At 41.4% G+C, this 21676-nt stretch overlaps 1 protein-coding gene across 4 annotated transcripts in view; it reads right to left on the bottom strand.

The window, feature by feature from the left end:
• pik3r2 (phosphoinositide-3-kinase, regulatory subunit 2 (beta)) overlaps window positions 1-21676 on the bottom strand; it is a 36998-nt gene that overhangs the window by 12069 nt on the left and 3253 nt on the right. For 2 of the 4 annotated variants that reach the window (XM_034104105.2, XM_034104107.2), the window contains exons 2-4: window positions 15729-16597; window positions 3251-3343; window positions 1172-1246 (exon numbers count right to left, since the gene is read on the bottom strand). In XM_034104105.2, coding sequence (XP_033959996.1) covers window positions 1172-1246; window positions 3251-3343; window positions 15729-16047 — 487 coding nt within the window. In that variant the 5' untranslated portion in view covers window positions 16048-16597. Of the gene's footprint in view, window positions 1-1171; window positions 1247-3250; window positions 3344-15728; window positions 16598-16693; window positions 16722-18169; window positions 18293-21676 lie in introns of those variants that run through there. The other 2 variants (XM_034104106.1, XM_034104108.2) reach the window with 2 other exon arrangements.

The raw sequence follows: 21676 nt of genomic DNA, 5'->3' as shown, positions 1-21676 counted from the left end.
TTTTTTAAATGTTAAATGTGTTAGTGCAAACATTGCACTATTACTTAAGCTGAAGCTAACAGTAATAACTAAGATCTATCTGAAATAAATAAGTGTACTGAAACAAATACCAATAACTGTATTGCATTGTTTTCTTATGCGCAATTACTTCATACTGTCTAGTTCTCTTTTTCGTCCTGCATTTATTGTGCCCCCCTCAGAAAATAACTGGCCCCCCAGTGAAATTGGTCTAGAACCGCCACTGCCTCACATCCCTGGACCCCCAGACTCGGAGGAGCACAGGGATGTCAGTATTGTTTATGAAGCAGGGTATAGAAAGTAGCTACATTATTGAAATGAAAATACTATTTATTTACTTTTACAAACAATAAGCAGGTGGGCAGCTGCAGCATGTGTATTGCAGGACATGTGTAAGCGTGCAAGCGTCTTTAAGTTGTAGAAAAGCGCTAGGCCTATAGGCTATAAATATAATGTGTCATTATTATTATTATTATTATTAAGTGATGTCCTATGTGTTGGACATGTGTGGTTGGACTCTGTCTCACAGGCAGGTTGCAGTGTAACATCAGAGGAGACTGGGCCAATTGTACATTCTCAAACTGCACCACTTAGAACTAACTAAACAATGCAGAGATTATTTTTATATAATTGTATTCAATAACTGTAAGAAATTAAACAGTATGAAGTGATTTGTAAATAGGAATACAGATTTTACTTAATGTTTTCATAAATATATTTTTCTCCCAGTTTGACTTATTTTTACCCTCTCAAAGAACCGGAATCGAGAACCGAAAATAACCGGAATCGAAAAGCAGAACCGGAATCGTTAAAATCCAAACGATACCCAACCCTATGTGTGATGCAGTAAAATCTTACCGCTCACTTACGTTAGCGGTGTCGTAAAAACCGTGGGAAAATGTAAAATACGCTGATGAAGAAGAAGATTCCAGTGGCCCCAATTTTTGTCCATTCTGGACAAGTGAAAAATGTATTCGGACAAGTAAATTGCCAAACTCACTTGTCCATGGACAAGTACTCTCTAAAAACTTTTTCTCACACTGGATATATTTATTTCTGATGCAATGTAAATACAAGTAAAGTTAATTAAGAAAACTATTTTTAAAAAAACATAACGAATGAAAATGTAAAAGTATGACTCAGACCAACTCACCAGAGCTCAGGCTGTATATTGGGCTGTCTGCACCTGAGGAAACATCTGTCCTGTACAATGTCTGGCAGTCCAGACCTGAACAAAGACAAAAGGACCAGTTAAATAAAGGTCTGAACAGATGGACAATCTCAAAGAATATACAGTGAAGTACAGAAAACAGAACACAGTTAGGCAGAGAGATGCACAAAGAAGAGGAATCATGAGCAGCGATAGCACTAGTCTGATGTAGTGGATGACTCTATATCTGCCTGACTTGAAGTATATCATCTACTGCTATGTAAAAGCCATGTTAAGCCATGTTATGCTGACACCCAATATCAATACTGACATTTATCACCAGCTGGATAATGTTAGTAAATAAGCGAAAACTTGTATGTGACAAAGCACATTGCCAGATGTTTGTTATGGAAATACTCAGCACAAAGTGTCAGCTGTTTGTTGTTTTCCTTCTAGCCTCACGTTGAAACAAAAAGGAGGTGATCAATCAAATGTGGAAGATTTAGTCAAACATTTCCCACAAGTTATATTAACCAGAGCAGAGCCAACACATGTTGGTTCTTTTCTTGGAGGAACATTTGTGATTCATTTAGTCACTCTGAATTCCAGACATCATGAAATCATCAAGAAGTTTTTTAAGCACATTGGAATGCACATACATGTAATTATTCCAATTTAAGATAAGGGAAACTTAAATGAACAAATCGTTGATTTTCTTTATGGTTCAGTCAACATACAAGAGTAATCCATCCAGTCATAATACCCCCTTAGACATCATTTAACTGTGAATGACTGCATTTCCCTTTGGGTCCCAGGCTTAACAAACATTTAGGAACAGAGGGTCTAGACAGATGCATCTTGCAATTCCTTGAGACTGACCAGTTTCTCAGGTAGGTGTGAAAACCCCACCATGCAGTCACAGTGGGAAGTATTTCAATATTATTTTATTTACATTCAGACGACAGACCTTCTGTTGCCTTTCAAGTAGATATTAATATTTAAATATTTTATCAGGGCCTAGCATGAGCACAATTTGAGTGCTACTATCTCCAACTTGTTTGTTTTTAACTAAAGAGTGCCCCATTCCAAACAAGCTAATTCTGTATAACTGAGTACGTAGAGTGTACACACAGGAAAGTGACATTACATTTAAATATATTTGAAAAAAGGAACACTGCTGCTGGTGTACATGGTTGTACGCATTTAGAGAAGCCATTCAGAAATGCAAACAGTTTTGATTAATTGCAAATGATGCTCCGACAGCTGCAAAAAATGTGGGAAGTTGAGATAATCATTATAACTTAAGAAATGCACGTTACTCCCCTCGTTCATCTATCAGTGTATAACTTCATTCTAAAGTGGGGACACGTAATGCATTAGTTTCTGTATAAAGTTGTATACTATGTGGATTATGTTCGCTCTTGCAAACCTAATACACCATAACAATTAATAATAGGATACTGTGTACATTAAGTGTGCATAGGTGTAGCCAAAATAATTAATTCTGATGCGGGTCTGGGAGTGTTGGTTGGAGAAAAATGCTAATTTAAAGATGTTACATTGGGCTCTGACATTTTGATGTTTTTTTCCATTTAAGGATTTACATGACACAATCTGCAGTTGCAGCGCCTTTGTGCGTGAGTGTGTGTAATTTGGATGTGTGTGTGTGCATGTGTGTGATTGAGAGAGAGACAGATGAAGACAGTAATAAAGAAAAAAGCTGTGAATGGAGTCCCACTGAGCGCTATTTGTTAATAACATAGTGTGAATCAGCCCCACTGTGCAGGTCTCTCAGCGAGGCCTCACAGAACTGCTCTGACTTTTTACATGAATCTTCAATGTATGAAATCTGCATGCAGTCACTAACCAACCGAGGAGCTGTACTGCAAGTGTGCATGAACATGTGTGTGCATTTCTACATCTGTGACTGCCTGGCTGGATCCACATGCCTATGCGTCTACACTTGTGCAAATGCTGGCATGAAAGCAAGATGGCAGATGGCGGGAGGGAGACAGTCGCACGTAGACGGAAAGACGGGGAGGCGAGACAGACGAACACGTTGGCCGGTTGACATGGAGATACCTCTCTTCTCTATGGCTTGGATCAGGCTGACGAGGGCTGTTGGGGCCGTCTCTGGCGGTGTGAACTGCTCGCTCAGGTCCAGCACAGAAACAGCTGAAACAACACCACAAATCACTGTTACACTTCTGGCACAAAGCCCCTGAAAGACCGCGGGGGGCTGCACCACTGACAAGGGCACAGTTAACTAGGAGCAGTTGGAGATATAGAGTGTGCATAATGTTGCGAGAACATATAACATTTGTGAGGAAGACAATAAAAAAAAATGATGAGGTGGATTTTAGTATCCATTTCGCAAGAAGAACACCTGTTTTGCAATGAAGCGCAGCAGCAATCAGTGCAGTGTGTTGCTTTTGTTTGGAAAGTATTCAAGTTAAAAAAAACTCCCAAAGCTAACACAAACACTTGAAAGCATGTGATGCATCTTTCGGTGTGAATTTATAGTCTGGAAGTCTAGCTGATGAGAAATATGATATGAAAACCAGAACTATTTAGTAAATGTACAAAAGAATGAAAAGAGGCTTTACACAGAGGAGGAAAAATAAAAAAAGGGAGAAAAAAAACAGACTGCTGATGGCGAGCAAAAACTTTATCTACTTTACAACTCCCCATAGACCAAATCAAACATCTTTTCAGTCCGAGAGAAAGAGAAAAGGAGAAAGCAAGAGGGGAAAAAAAGAGAGATCCCATTTCCCTCCCTCCCCTCTCTTTTTTTCCCTTTTCTTCTCTCCCCTCTCGCTTTCTCTCCTCCCCCTCCGCTCTGTCCTGCTCGGTGTTTCGCCTTAGCTCTTTGCGTGAGTGGAGCACAATAAAGGATTTAATCAAAACTCCTGAACAAGCAAAAGCCCTGTGGCAGTGTGCCAGGCCCGGCCCGGCCCAGACAGGCAGGCAGGCAGCGCCTCCTATTCGGCCCCAGAGCGGGCCTGTGGGGTGGAGGAGGTTTGGGTGAGGGGTGGGGGTGACACTGGGAGCAGGGAGGGCCTGGCCTGGCAGTAGGCTCCTGTTCCTGGCACGGCTCGGCTAAACCGCTGCTGATTATTAATTTGGGGAGTTCAGACAAGAAACACAGCGTCAGCACATTCCGTTCCCCTCTCTCTCTCACTCTGGTTCTTGTTCTCAGTTTCTCCGAAGGTCTCTCTCCCTCTCTTCGTCCTTTGCTCTTTTGCGTTCTTGCGCTTGCTGGACTTTCTCTTTTGCTCCTTCTTTAGATTTTTCTCCCTTTTGCTTGAGTTCTAAGACAATCTCCCTCTTTTCTTTCTGCGTCTCTCTCCGTCTCCATGCCTGCCGCTTAAACACAGAAACTTTTCCTGACGGAGCGAAATCACAGACCCCTGCCTATTCTTTATCCATGTTGGCCATTTTGGCTGGCGGGACCCCCTTCTCTCATCATCTCCTCAGATTGTCTCTCTTTGGGGTTCAGTACAGTTTCCACTAGGGCTGTGCAATTAATCGTATTTTAATCGCGATTATGGTTTGCGACGATTATTTAGCTGGGTGCGCTTTCGCCCCTCCCTAAAAGCCCACTCGGCCACGTGGGAGTGACATGTGTTGTGAGTGTTCAGCGCAAGCGAAGATGTCAGAACAAGAGCAGCAACTCGTTAAAAAGACGGGTAAAACTATTTCCACTATTTGCAAGTACTTTGCAATTACATTTCACATCGCTAAAGATATGTGCCCAGTTAGCACTGTTAGCAACCAGGGCTTCAAGCAACTTGTCAACACGTTGGACAAGCGTTACGCGATGCCGTCTCGGTATTATTTCAGCAGGTCTGCGCTGCCTGCACTATGTGACAAATGCCGTGGGGAAGTTGAGAGAGATGTGGCTTCAGCTGACTACTTTGCTACCACAACAGACCTATGGTCTAGCCGAGGGGTGCCCAACCAGTCGATCGCGAGATGTGTCTAAAAATAGAACAACAATATTCTGTTTTATCGTTAATGTCCTGTAACATAATCTTCCTGTGCCAGAATAATGCACTTGAACGCATCAAAGCTTTGTGATTGGCCGGCGTCACCCCATGTGTCGGGGCGTGGCTGAGGGTCTTCAGTCCAGGTGGCAATATTGTCACCTGCCTGCGCTCATCTCTGAAACCAGACCATGTAAACAGGCTGGTGTTTCTTGCAAAACATCTTTAAGAGATGACATGAGCAGCCCTACCAGCATTTGCCATGGTGGCCTAAACATTTTTATTTGGTCTTAAATTGTAGTTCAACATTTATTTCCTGTTACTTCTGGACCATGACGGTTGGCCAGCCTTCAACGTTTAACTGAGTGGAATATGTTGAATATGTTTTACCAACATGTTGGCTATATGTTAAGGAGTTTTCAGTAGGTTGTGACAGTGCACTGCATCATATTTGATTTAATTTATTTTGGTCTAATTTATTTTTATTTATCATATTAATAATATATGTTTAGTATGGTTTTGGAAGTGCGCTCCAACATATTTGTTGATCTTGTTTATTGGTAAAATATTATTTGTTTTAAAGTTCAATAAAATGGTCAATGAATAATCGTCAAAATAATCGTGATCTCAATTATTGACCCAAATAATCGTGATTATTGCCATAATCGCACAGCCCTAGTTTCCACATTTTAGCACACAGTGTCAACCCAAATTAAAGTTAGTTTTTTCCTTGCAAAACAACTCATGATGAATACTGATCTGACCCCCTATCCACAGGACAACAGAGTGTAGTGTTTTACACAGAGATGTGCTACAGTTTAAAACAAAGTCATGTTGAACGTGCAATGCACACAGCCATGTCTTCTCCCCGATTTGATTTTCAGACCAAAAACAGAATTGCATTAAAGCAACTAAACTGGCCATGTTTGTGGTGGCATGAGAAGATTAAATGTATTTTTTTTAAAAAGTCAGGTTTCAGTAATGGCTCCATGAGTTTTAAGGCTTGTTAGGCACCATTACACAAAATGTTTATCACAATACCACAGGATTAAACTCAATCTAGCAGATCCTAGCCTTCAGTAACCCATTCATGTTACTGAGTAATCTGCCACAAGTGTGAACTTTGATGATTGCACCGTTTCACCAAAGTTGTGCATGATCCCACTTTTCCTGGGCAACCCTGTACCTTTTCTGCTGCTGCCCCCAGTGTCTGCAACCCTGTGGTACTAACGTAGATGTGTCGTTGAAATGAATGAGCTAGCTGTGCTTTTAATGCAGTGAAGTCTGAACAAGTCCTAAGAGGTTTTGCAGCTCTATGACAATGGCTCGCAACATCTGCCTTCTCTCCTGACAGACAAGAAATATCTGTCATGTAAATATAAACTAAAATAATGTGCCATCAAAAATGTGTACACATGTTAAGCTCCTCCTTTGCACACAGCTCGCATCGACACCTCTCGTAGACCAACAGAAAGGTTTATATTAATCCAAGTTTGTGAAAACAGTAGAAACACATGAGAAAATATCAACAGGTAATTTATATTCAACTGCAAATAGATTTTGGCACATAAAGGTTATGTCACGCTTCATAAACGTACACAAGGTACTACTGAGAAAAATCACAAACACAAATTCATTTTTTCAATTGCTTAGTTTGACGCTTTCATTTAAAATATGAGAATATAAGTGAACACCGTCTACATTATAGTGTATTGTCATAATTACAGACACAACTAAATGCAAATGTTATGGCTTGAGAAAGCAGAATGTATTTGTTATACAGTACAGACGACGTGCAAAAGCCAATCTCCGTGGAGCCGTTATGCCGTTGGGTTTAGGCAGGATGCAGGCAATAAAACGTGGAAATCAAATAAAAACAGGGTAATAAGTACAAATATAGGCTATAAAACCACAAAATGAATGCTCTCCAACAGTTTGGGAGGGGAGTAGGAAGAACATTTTGATTGCCATATTTTCCCCGTGAGGAAAGAACTTTCTCACCCCTACATGCAAACAAACATAAACACTTTATTTCACAGTATATTTCTATTCACTCAAAAAGGGAAAAAAAACGATTAAACTTTGACTTTCGTGCAAAGAGAGAATTGTTTTTTTTTTCTCGTTTCGTGCCAAAAGCAGCAGAAGCCCTGCAGTCTTCTCAGGGTTTTGGAAAGGTATGGAAAAAGAGTGAAAGACAGAAAGAGAGATAAAGTAACAGCAACTTGTTAGTCAATTAGAACCACTTCCTTGGCAGACTGCACCCTGGGAGACAGGCCTATGACTTGACATGCCATGAGACGTAGCCAATGGGAGAAAAGCAGAAATAAGGAGCGAGGGAGATACAGAGAAAAAAGCATGGCAGAGTGGAGTTTGGCACTCTTGCTTCTTAACAAGTAAGTCAGAGTGAATTTGAGGCCATATAGGTCGAGCTTATGTAAGCATTGGTTGGAAGAGATTTTTACTGGCTAGATCTCATGACTGCTGTTTTTCTTCAGAGATGCTTTGATAAAGTCAAACCGAGTCATTCAACATCATCTGTGCTAGTGAGAACATCTATAATTGGTTTTGTTTGATGTTATCTATACATAAAGCTGATGGTGAGATGAATGTTGCAGATCCTGTCTTTGTGTGTTTGCACAGCACACTGGATGAAGCAGAGCTATGTGAAGCTAAATATTTTCTCTGCATCTCCTGCATCAGTATGCTTATGTAACACATAGCTGGCTCTGCTGCATTCTCCCTCTCAGAGGTCTGTCACAAACCAAAGCTTTTCCAAATGCAGATACAGCATGAAATCATTCACAGGATTTCACTGCTCGTATTAAAACATTTCTTTACAAGTTCAAAACTCCCGATGCTTACTATAAAAAACAAAATCCAATGTTTATCATTGGACCCACAATGGTATTTGTCACCTTTTAGGCTATCTGTGATTTAAATCAACCCCTGCCAGTCACAGCTACAAATTACCACGAAAAAAAGAAAAATATTACTACTGATCTGTAGACAAAAAGATAATGACAAAGGGTGTTAAAATATAAAATAAAACATGCGTTAATAAAGTAATAAATTCAGTTTTCACCTTATCCAGGGATAACCAAATTCACTGGTTTAAGTCACTGGCTTGATAAATCCATTTATACTTTACCAAATAAAAAGGAAAAGAAAATATGACTGAACTTAAGGCCCATTTCCCATGTCTATTCTTTGTCTTCATCTACATTTCAAAGTAAGTAATACATAATGGGAAATTCATTGAATCATGTCTTGAGATCACTTGTTTTCACGTGAATTAATCAATGTTGACCAACTTCTGGAATAATACACTTTTGAAGACAAATTCATTTATTTTTAATCGGAAATTTGCTGCAGTAACACAAGCCTAATTCAGTTTACTACAAGTGTTTGATGCTGGATAATTAACAAACAGAATAAATGTAAATTTCAATCTCCACTGAAACAGACCTCCAAATGTTTCTGTGTCCTCCAAATACACAAACTTAGGCCAAATCGAAACACTTTACAAATGAGGTTTAACATTTGATTAAACATTTTCAAACCATGTCGGTTACTCCAAGCATGTGTTTCTAATGCGCCGTGGTGACAAGGCCAGTTGGTGTCTGGCTGACGGCTGGTGTGTAGCAGTGTGTAGCTGCTGGTCAGGTTTCACTGCTACATGTCCTCGCTGCATCCCAACTATGTAGACAGGCAGTGCGTTGTGAGCGGGCACACCACCCATTCCTCTGTCACAACACGCTTCACAGCTACACGTGTACGAGTGAGCCCCTGCAAACATGTCAGACAGGTGATCTCCGCACAACGCTGGATCTGGTTGTACACGCCTGTGGGCTCTGCTGAGAAGAAATACTTTAAAATGCCATGCAAATGCTAATGTATTGCTACCCGATTTCCCTTTTTTGAAGACCTACAAGCCAGAAGCAGAATTTACATATAGAAATTCGTGTGGCGCTTTGTGTTGTGAAGTAAAAGCTTTTTTTCTGCTGTGTTGCCCTATTTCTTTGAATTGAGTGGACGATGGTTGTGTTAATGTAAAATATGAGTTTAAATCTGTGCTGTGCATGTGTTGGCTATTTGCAGTGGTGTAAAGTAACCAAGTACATATACACAAGTACTGTACTTAAAGAGCAACTTGCAGGTTAGAGACACCAGTGAATAAATATGTAGGAAAATGATGTATACACTAGATTTTCCAAAAAATATACAGAAATATACACTACAGTGACATCTGGCGTTGTTTTAGGAAGACATTTTCACTTCCGCATAAAAAAGCCTCTGCACGTGACCTCCCGCGTGTGACGTAACATGGGGGAGAGCGGCCGGTCTAACGTATGAATAAACATGGATCAAAATGCTAGTTTTGACACAGAAGAGGTTGAAAATATATATTCGAATGCATATGATTATAATTATGAGCCTGCTAGGCGTCCAAGAGACCAAGAGCAGCCAAGGATTAGAAAAAATAACGGCCATCGGAGAGAAATTGAGCTGTGGTGTGAGGAGAACCAGTGGAGACCAGGGCAGCTGTCTTGGTGAGTGACCGGCGTTAGCTACAGTTAATGTTTGCTACCTTTACAATGTTGTGATGTGACTGACGTTAGCTATCATATATCAGGCTATAACCAAAGTAGTATTGATAATATAGTAACGTTACTGGCAGGACTGTTGATACTGATCCATAACAGAAACTAATGCGCAAGTATCAGCTGTATCTCGCGTTACCTAATGCAACTCCACACTACGGTGCTGTGTACCGGAGGGGAGACGCGAGATACGGCTGATACTTGACGATCTGGCGGAGAAAGGTTGTGGAGCCTCCGTTGATATGCTGTTGTAAATGGCTTGATGGAAAGCAGGTGTGTAGTCGGGGAGGGTGCACAGCTGATTGCAGCAGGTGAGTGGAGGTTGAGCCGGGAGCCGGGAGTGACAGCCACCACGCCCACAAAAACAACACAGACAGGGGGAAACAAACATAAACAAAGGAGACGGCTGGAGCAGTACAGCCACCACAGCGTTACCTAATGCAACTCCACACTACGTCATGGTGCCATGTACCGGAGGGGAGAGAGAGAGAGCAGCGAAGGGGGAGAGAGAGATGTAATATGGTTTCCTGATAAAGCTGTGGAGAGTATGTGCTGCAGGGAGGTGGATGCACAACGCACCCAGGAACGAACGCTAGCTCCGGTCCTTTTGCCGTGAGGGAAACTATGGACTCGATGTCCTGACAGGCTTGTGTTTGTGCAACCTGCACAAACACAAGCTCACCATGATTACAAATTGTGAAATGCAATGTAAAATTACCGAAAACATACCAGCTCACTAAATCACAACCGCTCAAACCAACTACCGCGGATTGGGCAGAGAAGGAGTCCGAGAAAGTTGCTCCCCCATGTGACGTAATATGACGCGTTTGACGTTACAAAAAAGCAGTTTTTAGTAGCAGAGCTCAAAACTGCTCCTTTTCCTCTGAATTCCTGCCCTTATGTCTTGTAAAACATATCAAATCCTGCATTAACATTTTTAATTGTAATTTTCAGGCAAGGTTAAGCATAAATGTAGTAAAAAAAAAAAACCTGCAAGTTGCTCTTTAAGTGCAATATTGAGGGACTTGTACTTTACTTGAGTATTTAAATGTAAACTGTTAACATTCAGGTACATGTGTTACCAATTTGTGTTTGTGATTTGTTGTGCATGGCTGGAAGCCAATAGCGAACCAGGTTAAAGTTCAATGACGGGTATAAATAAAGCCACGCCTCCAATGGGAGTGTCTGTTGAATGAAATGCCACTGTCTTCGTTATTCCTCCGCTTATTTGGATGCTAAACAGCAATGAACGTAAAGCTTACTCTGCTGACATAAACGTTGTACTTCTTCCCACTACAAGTCAGGAGGTCAATATTTTACTTTTACTCCACTACATTTTATATCTTTAGTTATTTTGAAAATGTTGATTAATGATGTGAAATATTATCAACTCTTAAGTAAGACTTCAGTACATTCACAAGCTACCCTGCAGTATACCAATAATTCAAATGAGCTTCACCTTTACCAGCTTTGATAAACACATTAATGCATCAATAATTATAATCAAAACTTATATATTATTATGAAATGGGCAAGTCTGGATAATAAGTACTTTTACTTACATTTAAGTATATTTTGATGCCGATACTTTTACTTGAGTTACATTTTGAATGCAGGACTTTTACTCGTAACAGAGTATTCCTACACTGTGGTACTTCTACTTTTACTTAAGTACAAGATCTGAGTACTTCCCCCACCTGTGCTTTTAGGTAAATGTTTGGTGAAGCTTCGGATTGTATTAACAGGTACATTGCCATCTAGGACTGTGTGACAAAATAGCATTGAGTCCAACTGGAGTCAGTGTTACATGACTCTCCACAGTCTAAAAGTAATGGGACCTGTGTGCTTCTAACAAAGTGCTTGTCAGATTGTTGAACACCGTCTGAACACCCCTCCCCCACGCCTTTCCAGTGTTGGAGTAAGGCCAGCTGCACCCAACAATTTCTGTAACTTTCCAAAAGCGTCAATCCAACATTCATGCCCACTTCTCGCAGCGACTGAGCAGATGTGATAAAGTAGGCAGGACTTTAACTTATCGCTTAAGCCCTTTTTTTTTTAATTATTCACAAAACTTCTGCAGTCATTTTGTGCAACATCATGAATGCCTTGATGTGGTAAATTGGGCATACTGTTTTTTTTTTTAAACCCCACCTTCAAGCGTAGCTATTTTGAACAGCTATAAACACCTTTGCCTTTAGACACGGTCAGTCGATACTTTCAACTCAGTGAAGCATGCACATGTATATAATGCTGAGTTGGAGATTTTGCCCACAGACGAAAAATACAGACTCTCGGAGAATAATTTGGTTCATAGTCTACCTCACATTAGTACCATTATTTTAATCTAAAAGCACCAAACAAGAAACTTGATTTTATTTCACTCCTACAGTGGGCAACTGTACGGAATATACTTTACTCGGTTTGTGGTTTTGTGAAAGCCATTCATCTTTTAGTAAGACAACTTTACGCCTAAATGAGTTCTCAGTTACTGCTCTGGCGCTAAAGAAAGATTTTCTATAACCCTGCAAATGTAACATGCTACATTTACTGAACTGCAGGAGGAAAATACAAGAGTCAGAAGAGAAACCGAATACAGCTCGTTCTAATATTTGCAGTTGGATAGGGTGGCCTTGGCTTACAATGTAGCCCTCGTCTTCCTCTCCTTCCAGCCTCTCCTTATCTTTCCCATTCACTTTCTCCTCTCTCTCGACCCCCTCCCCTCCCTTCATGGGTTCTTTGAAAGTGTTTTCCTGGTAAGGCACAGGGAGCGGAGAGTGAGTTGAGGCCTCTCCTTTCTGAGAACTAGCCCCGCTAACATGGTTTATAGCTGCCCAGAGACAGTATCAGACATGTATGTGAATCAGGGAGGGGGGCTGCAAAAGAGGGGGAGAAAGAGAGGGGAGGGAGGGAGTAAGAAGGGAGGAGTTTGCAAACATGCCAAGCCATGGTTCACTTCAGCAGGCAGTTAAAGTGAGGCCAGGGAGAGGAGAGACAGAAAGGAGAGGAAAAGAAAAAAGAAAAACTCTATCTGGGATTGTAGAATTATTTCTGCTGCAAGTTGAGAAACGTTTCCCTCTGTATCTGGGGAATAAAACTGATTTATACTCATCATTTGTCTCGAGAAGTATACTTAGCCTACTTACTAAAAGTTGTACTGACGCCAAATGTGCGCAACAGAGATAGATGAGTTTTAGTTAACCAGCCAAAATGTACTATAACTAGTAGTTTGATGCAGAAACACTACTGTTGTATTTTAAAACGAGGCTAAAAAGAACCACAAAAAGAAATAATATATGAACTACTTTAAAACAGTTATGTGGATTTAACTTTTAAGCATACAACAATTCATAAAAGTTCTTGTATGTTGAGTGATGCATCATCAGGTCAAGGGCCTTTTTCTTATTGCTGTTCGTCTCTGACAAATATTAACAATAATATGCCATCATCAGCCAACCCTTCTTTCTGTTTTAGAAACAAGAAAAGCTGAGCCATTTGCATATTTTGACCAACTTTTCATTTTGACTGCTACTGCTGAAAAACATTGGTTTGTTTGCACTAAAGTAGACGGGTCGTTGTCGACTTTCCGCAGTCACCTTATGCAAATGAGAAACCCGTTTTCCTTAATCTGGCTAAGAGATTTATAAACCCAGTTAGCAGAACGATTTCAGCAATAGAAACCTAATCTTTTGGCAACAGTACTCTTAACTGGGTGTCCAATGAGAGTTTTACATGCATGTATTTGCATGACAAAGACCTGAGACGGAGAGTGTCGCAGTAGAAGCAATGTGGAGGGAAGTTAATATCAATTGTAGCTCTATTTAAAATAATTCAATCCAAATGTTTGAATTAAACTGAAACTTAAATAAACAACTCCATATAAGCAAAGTTGCACAGCAGGAACATGTCCTAACCAAGCCAGTCACTTAAGTAAGTCAAAATGCACTGACTAGGGAAAGAAAACAACTAGCTTTTGGACGCCATGGTGGCTCACCTGAGAGGATGCCCTTTCCCGCAACGTGTTAAAGAACAGACGTTGGGATTTAACCTGTAACTTGGTCAACCTTCCCAACCACCAGCCCCGATATCAAATGATAAAATCCCTGTGAATAGTACATTGGCAATGGCCACACTAACAATAGCTCTATTCACACAACACCCAGGGCCTCGGCTCCTTCTGGGAGATGAAGATGATTTTTGTAAAAATTGGACTTGACCATTTCTAATCTACAATATACTTCCTTTAGCCCCCCCCCCCCCCCCCCGCTCAGGGTTTCACTTTCTGTTGCCAGACTGGTTTGTTTCACTGTCCGTCAAACCCCGAGGATACTGTTGCTCCTCCTCACCTGCATCCACAGGACAAAGTTATGGCCTGTGCTTACTCACTAAAATATTCCTTTACTTTTAGTTTGTATTATATTGTAGGCACTCATGTGAAAAGAAAACCGGATACATTAACTTTTAAGTAAATCTATTACTGAGAAATGAGTTCAATTGAATGAGGCCCAGTGTACTGTGTCGACAGGATGAATAGCCGAGTGGCTCAACCAGAGGTAATTCAGAGTTCACAGCCTACGTGCTCAGAGTGGTACTCAGCCCATCTGTCATAAAAATGAAAAGGCGAATTACAGAGGATACAGCTTTTTGACAGAGGATGGTTTTATATGCACAATTATACAAACACTTTTTTATTCATCTTTTGGCCTCCTCTGGCATCCCAGATATATAAATTAACCAGCTGAAGCCAAAAGCAAGGGAGTGCTTATGAGGAGAAAAATGATGGAAATCTTGGGAGCGTATAAGAATTTTGGAAACAAATCAAAGTTTTTACTTGAAGTGGAGCTTGCTAAATTCAGCCAATCCGAGCCAAGAGAATGTTTGAGTTGGACACTGTCGCAGCTCAAAGCAATGTATTATGAATAAATATCCGAAGTGCATATTTTCCCAAAGTCACAGGAGTGAAGAGAGGTGTAAAAGAACGGAGCACGTATCTCCAAGTAGAACATTTGACATTTCTTGAGATGTTATATAACTATTTGCACATTAAACGTTGGTTAACAAGCTGTTGCCAAAAAAAGCCCTCATATCTCAAACTTGGCCATTACACAGTTGAAAACAGTACAGCCCCTCCTGCCTGTGTGATCTTTTAGTAGAGTAGAGGGTCAATAACAAGTCACAGCGGAGGAGAGCCAGGCATTTTTGTGCAGATAAGCCCAGATGCAGTTTGGAGCCCGGGACACATGTTAATGTTGAATGTAAAGGGGGCCACACAGATGGACAGAATCAATTGCAGACCTGTACAGGAGAGTCTAGTAAGCAGATGGATTAGCCCTTTATTATTCAACAGAGAGTTTGGCTACCTGCGCTTCCAAAGAGGTAAGGCTTATGACGTGTTTAAGTATAGATTAAAGGTTCAGCTCGAGGTCACTGCCAAATGTGAGACCTATCAAAACTCCCAGGGTGGTTGACCAGCAACAAACATTAACAGCACCAATTATCTAACACAGCCAATAGCTGATCTGGCCCTGTACTAACAACGCTGTCAAAAACACTACCTGCAATTGTTTTTGATCTATTCTTAAAAGAAGATAATTAAAAAAATAATACAATAAAAATAAAAAGATGATTCACAAATGGTGCTATCATTTATCCTCAACTGTCATTATTTCTGCACACCAACAAACCAATAAGATAAAAGTAAACATGTTGGTCATGTCTTTTAACTTTCAATACCAATATAAGAAATAGAACTTGCATACAGAAGGTTTCACAACAAATATTCACAATAAATGCATCTTAAAATGTGTGAAAGGGAAGGTTTGCAATCCAACTTGCACCACACTGTCCACAACTGTGCTTTGCTGATCTTGCAAAGGTAATTATCTCCAACGCTATGTATGACATTTGCAACACTTCAAATTTTAAACTTTAAATTCTTGGTAGCAAGGTGAAAATGTAAAATATAAAAACTCTTACCTTGAGACGACTCTGGTCTTGGAGCAACAGGGAGGGGTCGCTGGAACCTGGGTTGACTGAATGGGAGCGCCATCTTCACGGGGCCTACGTACTCGACATAAGTCCCGGGGAAGTCGCCTCTCTGCTTGGTGCGCTCGTTGTAGCCCAGCAGCCAGCCCAGGCGCTCAGGATGCTCCACGCAGCCCTCCTGGTAGTTCTCCATGGACAGCAGCGAGGCCCTGCTGACCGTCAGGACATCCCCCGGCTGCAGGTCCAAGTCCTCCTCCTGGTCCTTGGTGAAGGTGTAGAGGGCAAGGTACTGAAAACCTTCCGTCGCCATTTTGTCCGGGAAGCAAAAATCAAAATGGCCACTGAATTAGGATTATATGGTGCTGCCGGAGTACCAACCAATGACGCTGCGACGACAGAGTTCGGCTCTACAAAAAACCTCCTCTGAAATCAAAAAGGCTGGTGAGTAACTAACTCTTGGTGGGTCGGGGGGGATGAGGGGAGGAGGGGGAGTCACCCGAAGCTTAGAAGCATTTTTTTAAAAGTCGATATGGTGGCGTTCTGCTGCTGCTGTGTCTGCGGGGGCAGCAGCTTCAGACCTGACCGGTGTTGGTGGACACTTTCCTCAGCTTGATACCCCGGTTGAGCCAGATGATGGAGCAGAGGGAGCGCCTTGGCAACATGCTCTTTCAAGCAGCCAAAAGCTGCTGGCTGGCTACTAGTGGAGCAGTCGGGTAAAATATTTTGCCAGTCGAAGGCCCAGCGTCGTTGGCTCTCCACGGTCGGATGAAGTGGTCTGACTGAAGGACGAGTGGGAAGGTCTTTAATCCTCTTCGGTTCTCTCACGCTCCCACATGTTCTGGACACGGATTATGACCGACCTGCATGACATAAAAACCCCAAAAATTAAAAAGGGAAAAAAGGAAATAATTATTTAAAATTACAGAAAACAATCCGGAAAAACTGCAAATTATTACCAATGAATGTTGTTTCTATTCGATAAATAGCCGTTAGTAAAGCGGCGCTTATCTATGTGAAACGAAGCTTAAAGCGGGGCATGAAAATGGCGATCTGCGGCACTTGTGCAGTCTTCGGTTAGGACAGAGAGATGGGATGATGCTGCTGCGTCATGACCAACAGCAGACTGGGTCCCTGGACGGGAGCCTCCAATCCCTCCACTCTACATGCACACACCCACAGCCATCAAATAATCCACAGGAACATCAAGTTTCACTGTGAAATAGGCGTCCCGTCAACTTATTAGCAGCATCCACATTCATGCAAAAAAGGCGAAGAAAATATTTTCGCAGAACGAGCATGCAGGAGAAGCTGAGCTTCATGGCTGTAGGGCAACCAGGGGTTTCTGAAACATGCAGAACCCTTCACAACAGTTCCCTCACCGTAGAAAAGAAAAAAGGCAGCTCTGTGTTGCCTCAAATATTTTCGGCTTCACTCTGTCAAAATAGCTAAATCATAGTGTCCGAATGGACAGTCAGCTGAGGCACCAAAACCTTGCACAATAGCAGAAAATACCACTTAAAAAGGAAATATTTCCGTGCAGAATATCACACTCCTTCGTATCGAATGTGTCATAGTTTAATATCCATATATGCACAGCAAAAACGGCATTCACGGACCCATAATGAATATTGTCTGATAATAGATGATCGAGGCCCAATAAAATGCAAAAGTGCGCAAATATTACCAGCAACATAACAGATACGATTTGATCAGAATAAAAACGTTCCAATAAACAAAATCCATCAAACTCATCAGACACTGATCAGAATTTACGTATTTGAAAACCCTTAAGTATAATATCCACAGCAACACATGGAAGTATAATGTTTATGTCTTTAGGCTGACCAAATTTGAGCTACAAAGTTCAACAATTCAAAATGGCAACTATACAAAGAGATGAGACGGGGAGCGAAGATGAGAGATCAGGGTTTCCAGATTAAGTACATCTGTGATCTGTGGACCGAGCGAGGACAGCAGTCCTGTTAACCTCTCAGGACGTGATGAAAGGGGGTCGGCGAGGAGATGGAGCAGGTGGAGAGGGACGGGTAGAGACAGTGGAGGGAAGTTCTTGTATGGCAGGAGTAAGGAGCTATATGGGGCAATTTCCCAAAACATCAGAATCAAAATAGGCCTGGTTTGCGAGGCCCGATGTTGTGCAATCATTTTTATTAGTGCTCCTGAGTGTAAAATGTTTCGAGTGATGCATGCAGACGCTTAAATAAAATCTATGGAGAACATAAAAAATAAACCTTAACCTCGAAATTGCATCTTTGAATACCAAAGTGCATGCTTTCAAACATTAGTCTAGATTATCCCCTCTCCCAACACGATATTCTGAAGGCGAACGTACGTACACTGCAAACCTTTGTGTATAACATTATCATCTTTTTAAAAAAAGAGTTTCCGTGGATGCGGCAGAGTGCAACACTCACCCCACTTTTGGTTCAGAGAGAAGCCGGACAGGCTCAGGCAGATTCTCGGTCCAACATCCTCCGAGCCGAGAAGCAAGAGGTGCCAGGCGAGACACGTGGCACTGGCATACCCAACCACAGCCCGCAATCCTCACACCACCATAACCCCCCCCAACCCTAAACTCCCCCTCCTTCCTCTCTCCACCTGCTCTCCAGCCCCCCCCCAAACACACACAGAGTCCTGCCTCCAACTTGCAGTTCCCCCCCATCCTCAGCCAGCGAAAAAGTCCAGTCGTTTTTCCAGTTGCCATGTTTTATTTGTTTACGAGAGCGCTGCTGCAGGAAAGAGGAGAAAAGAAGATGAAGGCGAAGTAAAAGCACTACGCAGGGAGCGCTGTTATTCAGAAATCCCTTTTTATTATTTAGTTCCAGAGGAGAAAAAGTCGTGCGAGGAGAGAGAAGTGTCATCTCTGAAACAGTCCTGGTCTGATAGTGTTGAAGTGGCTCACAGTTCAGGGCAGCAGCAGCTGGCAGGCTCAGCGTCACAGGATCCATCATTTTTTTAAGACTTTGTATTCAGTCAGAGCAGAGAGCGACAGAAAGCAGGGAACAAAAATACCAACTGAGAGACAGAGCACTTTGTTATCAGCAGAGTCCAACGGGCTGAGGGAGACCACGCGAAAATAATTAATGAATAGGCAGCAAGTAACTCACTGTTGCTAGAGAGAGGGAAAGCTAATCCTGCGCTCTGATTGGCTGCTGCTCAGGCCATGTGCTCCACAGTCACCAGAGAAGCCGGGCAAATCAAGGAAATGTTCTAATATTAGAAAATGTATCCAGGCAGTGATCAAACATCCGAACCAAACAACTCCAGCTTTTCCCACACTCCTGCCTTTTTTCATCAGTGCATCCTTGATGACTGCTCATCATCTTTGATGCATCGGTGATTCAAATCAAATGAAACTGCCACAGGATAATGATGAAAAACAAAACATGGAAAAACTGAAGGCTGCGTGTAATTGGAGAGAATTCCATGAGTCATGTTGAAGTGGAGCAATGAGATGAAAGGAGAGGATTTCTGTTTTCCCGAGTTACCAGGATGATGAATGTGATGATTATATGCAACTAAAAGAAAGCAAAAGAAATGCTGACCTTTATAAAAGAAACATGATGAGAAACTATGACAAAATCCACTCCAAGTGCAAGTGTACTAGTAAAGTAATGAATACTCTATAAATAATATACAATTATATTTCAACAGCCACAGTTAGTATCAATATTATCCTTATTTCACATTTGCTATTTATCTCACTCACATTAAGTTTAACTGCGGGGGAAAGTGAGACCTAGATTGAACGCAAAATGGCATCGAAATTTCCTCCGCTGTCTGCAGACATCGCATGACTTGGTTTGTTTAGTCAGCCATCTGACCTGTTCATTATACACCGGTATGCATAATCAGGGTATATGCAGGAATCCTGAAGTCAAATGTAATACCTTTTAAGACCTTTTTTAAGACCCTTTCCATACATTTTAAGACCTCATCGCAACTTCGAGTTCTAACCGGTTACATTGGCGACACACTTTACCTCACATTTACTATATTGATTGTAAGATAGCACAACTAAACAGAGTGCAGACAGACTCCTGAAGCCTCCTCTCCACATGAACTTCAACCTCTCTGTGAAGGTCAGGTTTAATGCAGTATGCTGCTTTGTTGCTTCTGTACTCTGTGCTCTTTCATTCCAGTAAAACTCCTCAGAAACCATTAGAAACCAGTATTTGACCAATAAACAAAACAATTGACAACACTTTGAACTATGAAATATATTAAACTTTGGTGAGCTTCAGTGGGGTAATGCCATATAGGAGCTCCCTCACAAATACCCAGGGGTTAAATTGGGCTGGGGCTGTCCGGGGCTAAGCCCGGCACATAGGACAATGCTCTGACGTCATCACCCTCACACATTTGTCATATGTTTACAAAAAACGATATATATGTTAAGACTTTTCTCGTTCTTAATATAGACTATATTTAGGGTCGATATGTGTTGACCATTGGTGGGCCGTCAGGGCCAGCAAGGCCTTCTCTGCTGGCCTAAACATCATCAGAATATAAATTTAATTTTGATATATTTTTTCCACAAATATGTATTAAATTATTCCCCATAGTCTATTCTTTTCATTTCATAGCTTTCCTCTTGGTTGCGCTGCTTCCAGCCTCAGAACAAGATTTGGAGGGCTGGCCTTTATGTTAGAGCTTTTATCCAATCATATTTTAGCCATAATGTGTTGCCAGGGTCCAAGAAATCTGCCCTTAGGCCTTCAGAATCAACAGTGCGGGCGCCTGTAGCTTAAAGTGAACGGAAACAAAACTGTGGCGTTAACCAATCAGATTTGGAGTTGGCGACAATGGGCCAGCTAGCAGGCGTACGATGACGTCGGCACGTGCACGTCTTTTGATTGGATACGCACTATTGAGAGGCAGAGCTATGTAGAGCTAGCAAACTGAACTTGAATTTGAACGAGCTAATTTGTGTAGATTTATACAATGGCTGAAGGAGGAGAAGAGATCGATTTGGTTGCAGATATAATTACAACGCCATTTTCAAGACAAACTTTTCAAGAAAAGCTAGACATTGTGAGAAGAGAACGGCCAACCCCGACGCTAGCGAGCCTATCACAGCGGGGAAAAGGGTTTGTCCGCCACTTTCAAATCACTAACTACGAGCGGTACCCCTGGCTCACAGCCTCCGAGAGGCACTGCAAATTGTACTGCTGGGAATGCCTGCTATTTGCAAATGATCGATTTGGTGTTTGGAGACACACTGGATTTGCAAACTTGAGTTGTCTAACCAAGGCAGCAACGAGACACCAAAGCACGGCTGGGCACTTACAAGCAATGGTGCTAAAACGTATGCCAGAAATTCTACTGGACAGCTTTCATCATTAGCCTTCATGTCTATAGAAAATGACTTATTGGTGGAACTGAAACGCACAGATAAACTGTACAACAGAGTCATTGAAGTCTTCTTGAGGAAAGAAAGGAGGATGGATTTTGTGTTCAAATAATCAGTTGTTTTGGTGAGTACAAAGCATTTTATTTTTTATTTTAATATATTTTTGTCATTTTATGTCGTTAATATTAAATCAATATTAACGAATTAATATATATGTAATTAAAATGACAAATATATAAAAAATAAACGTGTGATGCTTCTGCAAGAGATATAGAGATGTGTGTGGCGCACTGGCTCAGCTGTGCAGTAAAAGTACTCAAGGAGACTTGTTGAATTGTTTTGGTTTAACCTTTATCAAAGTGGACATTCAGGGCTAGAAATACACTTTCACCACTGTCGCAAATATATCCTCATGAACAAATGCAAATTAATTGTTTGTTTTCTTTTATTTTCAGTGAATAGTTTGTGTCTTTATCGTCACGTTTCTTAATTGAAACTGCTTTGGGTGCGACAATGCGCTGTTTAGTGAACAAACTTGTTAAAGCTCACATACTTTTGGTGGACTTAA

The sequence above is a fragment of the Pseudochaenichthys georgianus genome, chromosome 17, assembly GCF_902827115.2.
Source record: "Pseudochaenichthys georgianus chromosome 17, fPseGeo1.2, whole genome shotgun sequence".
NCBI classification, from domain to species: Eukaryota; Metazoa; Chordata; class Actinopteri; order Perciformes; family Channichthyidae; genus Pseudochaenichthys; species Pseudochaenichthys georgianus.
Note: the sequence above shows the minus strand (reverse complement) of the source record. Positions and strands in the feature narration are given on the sequence as shown.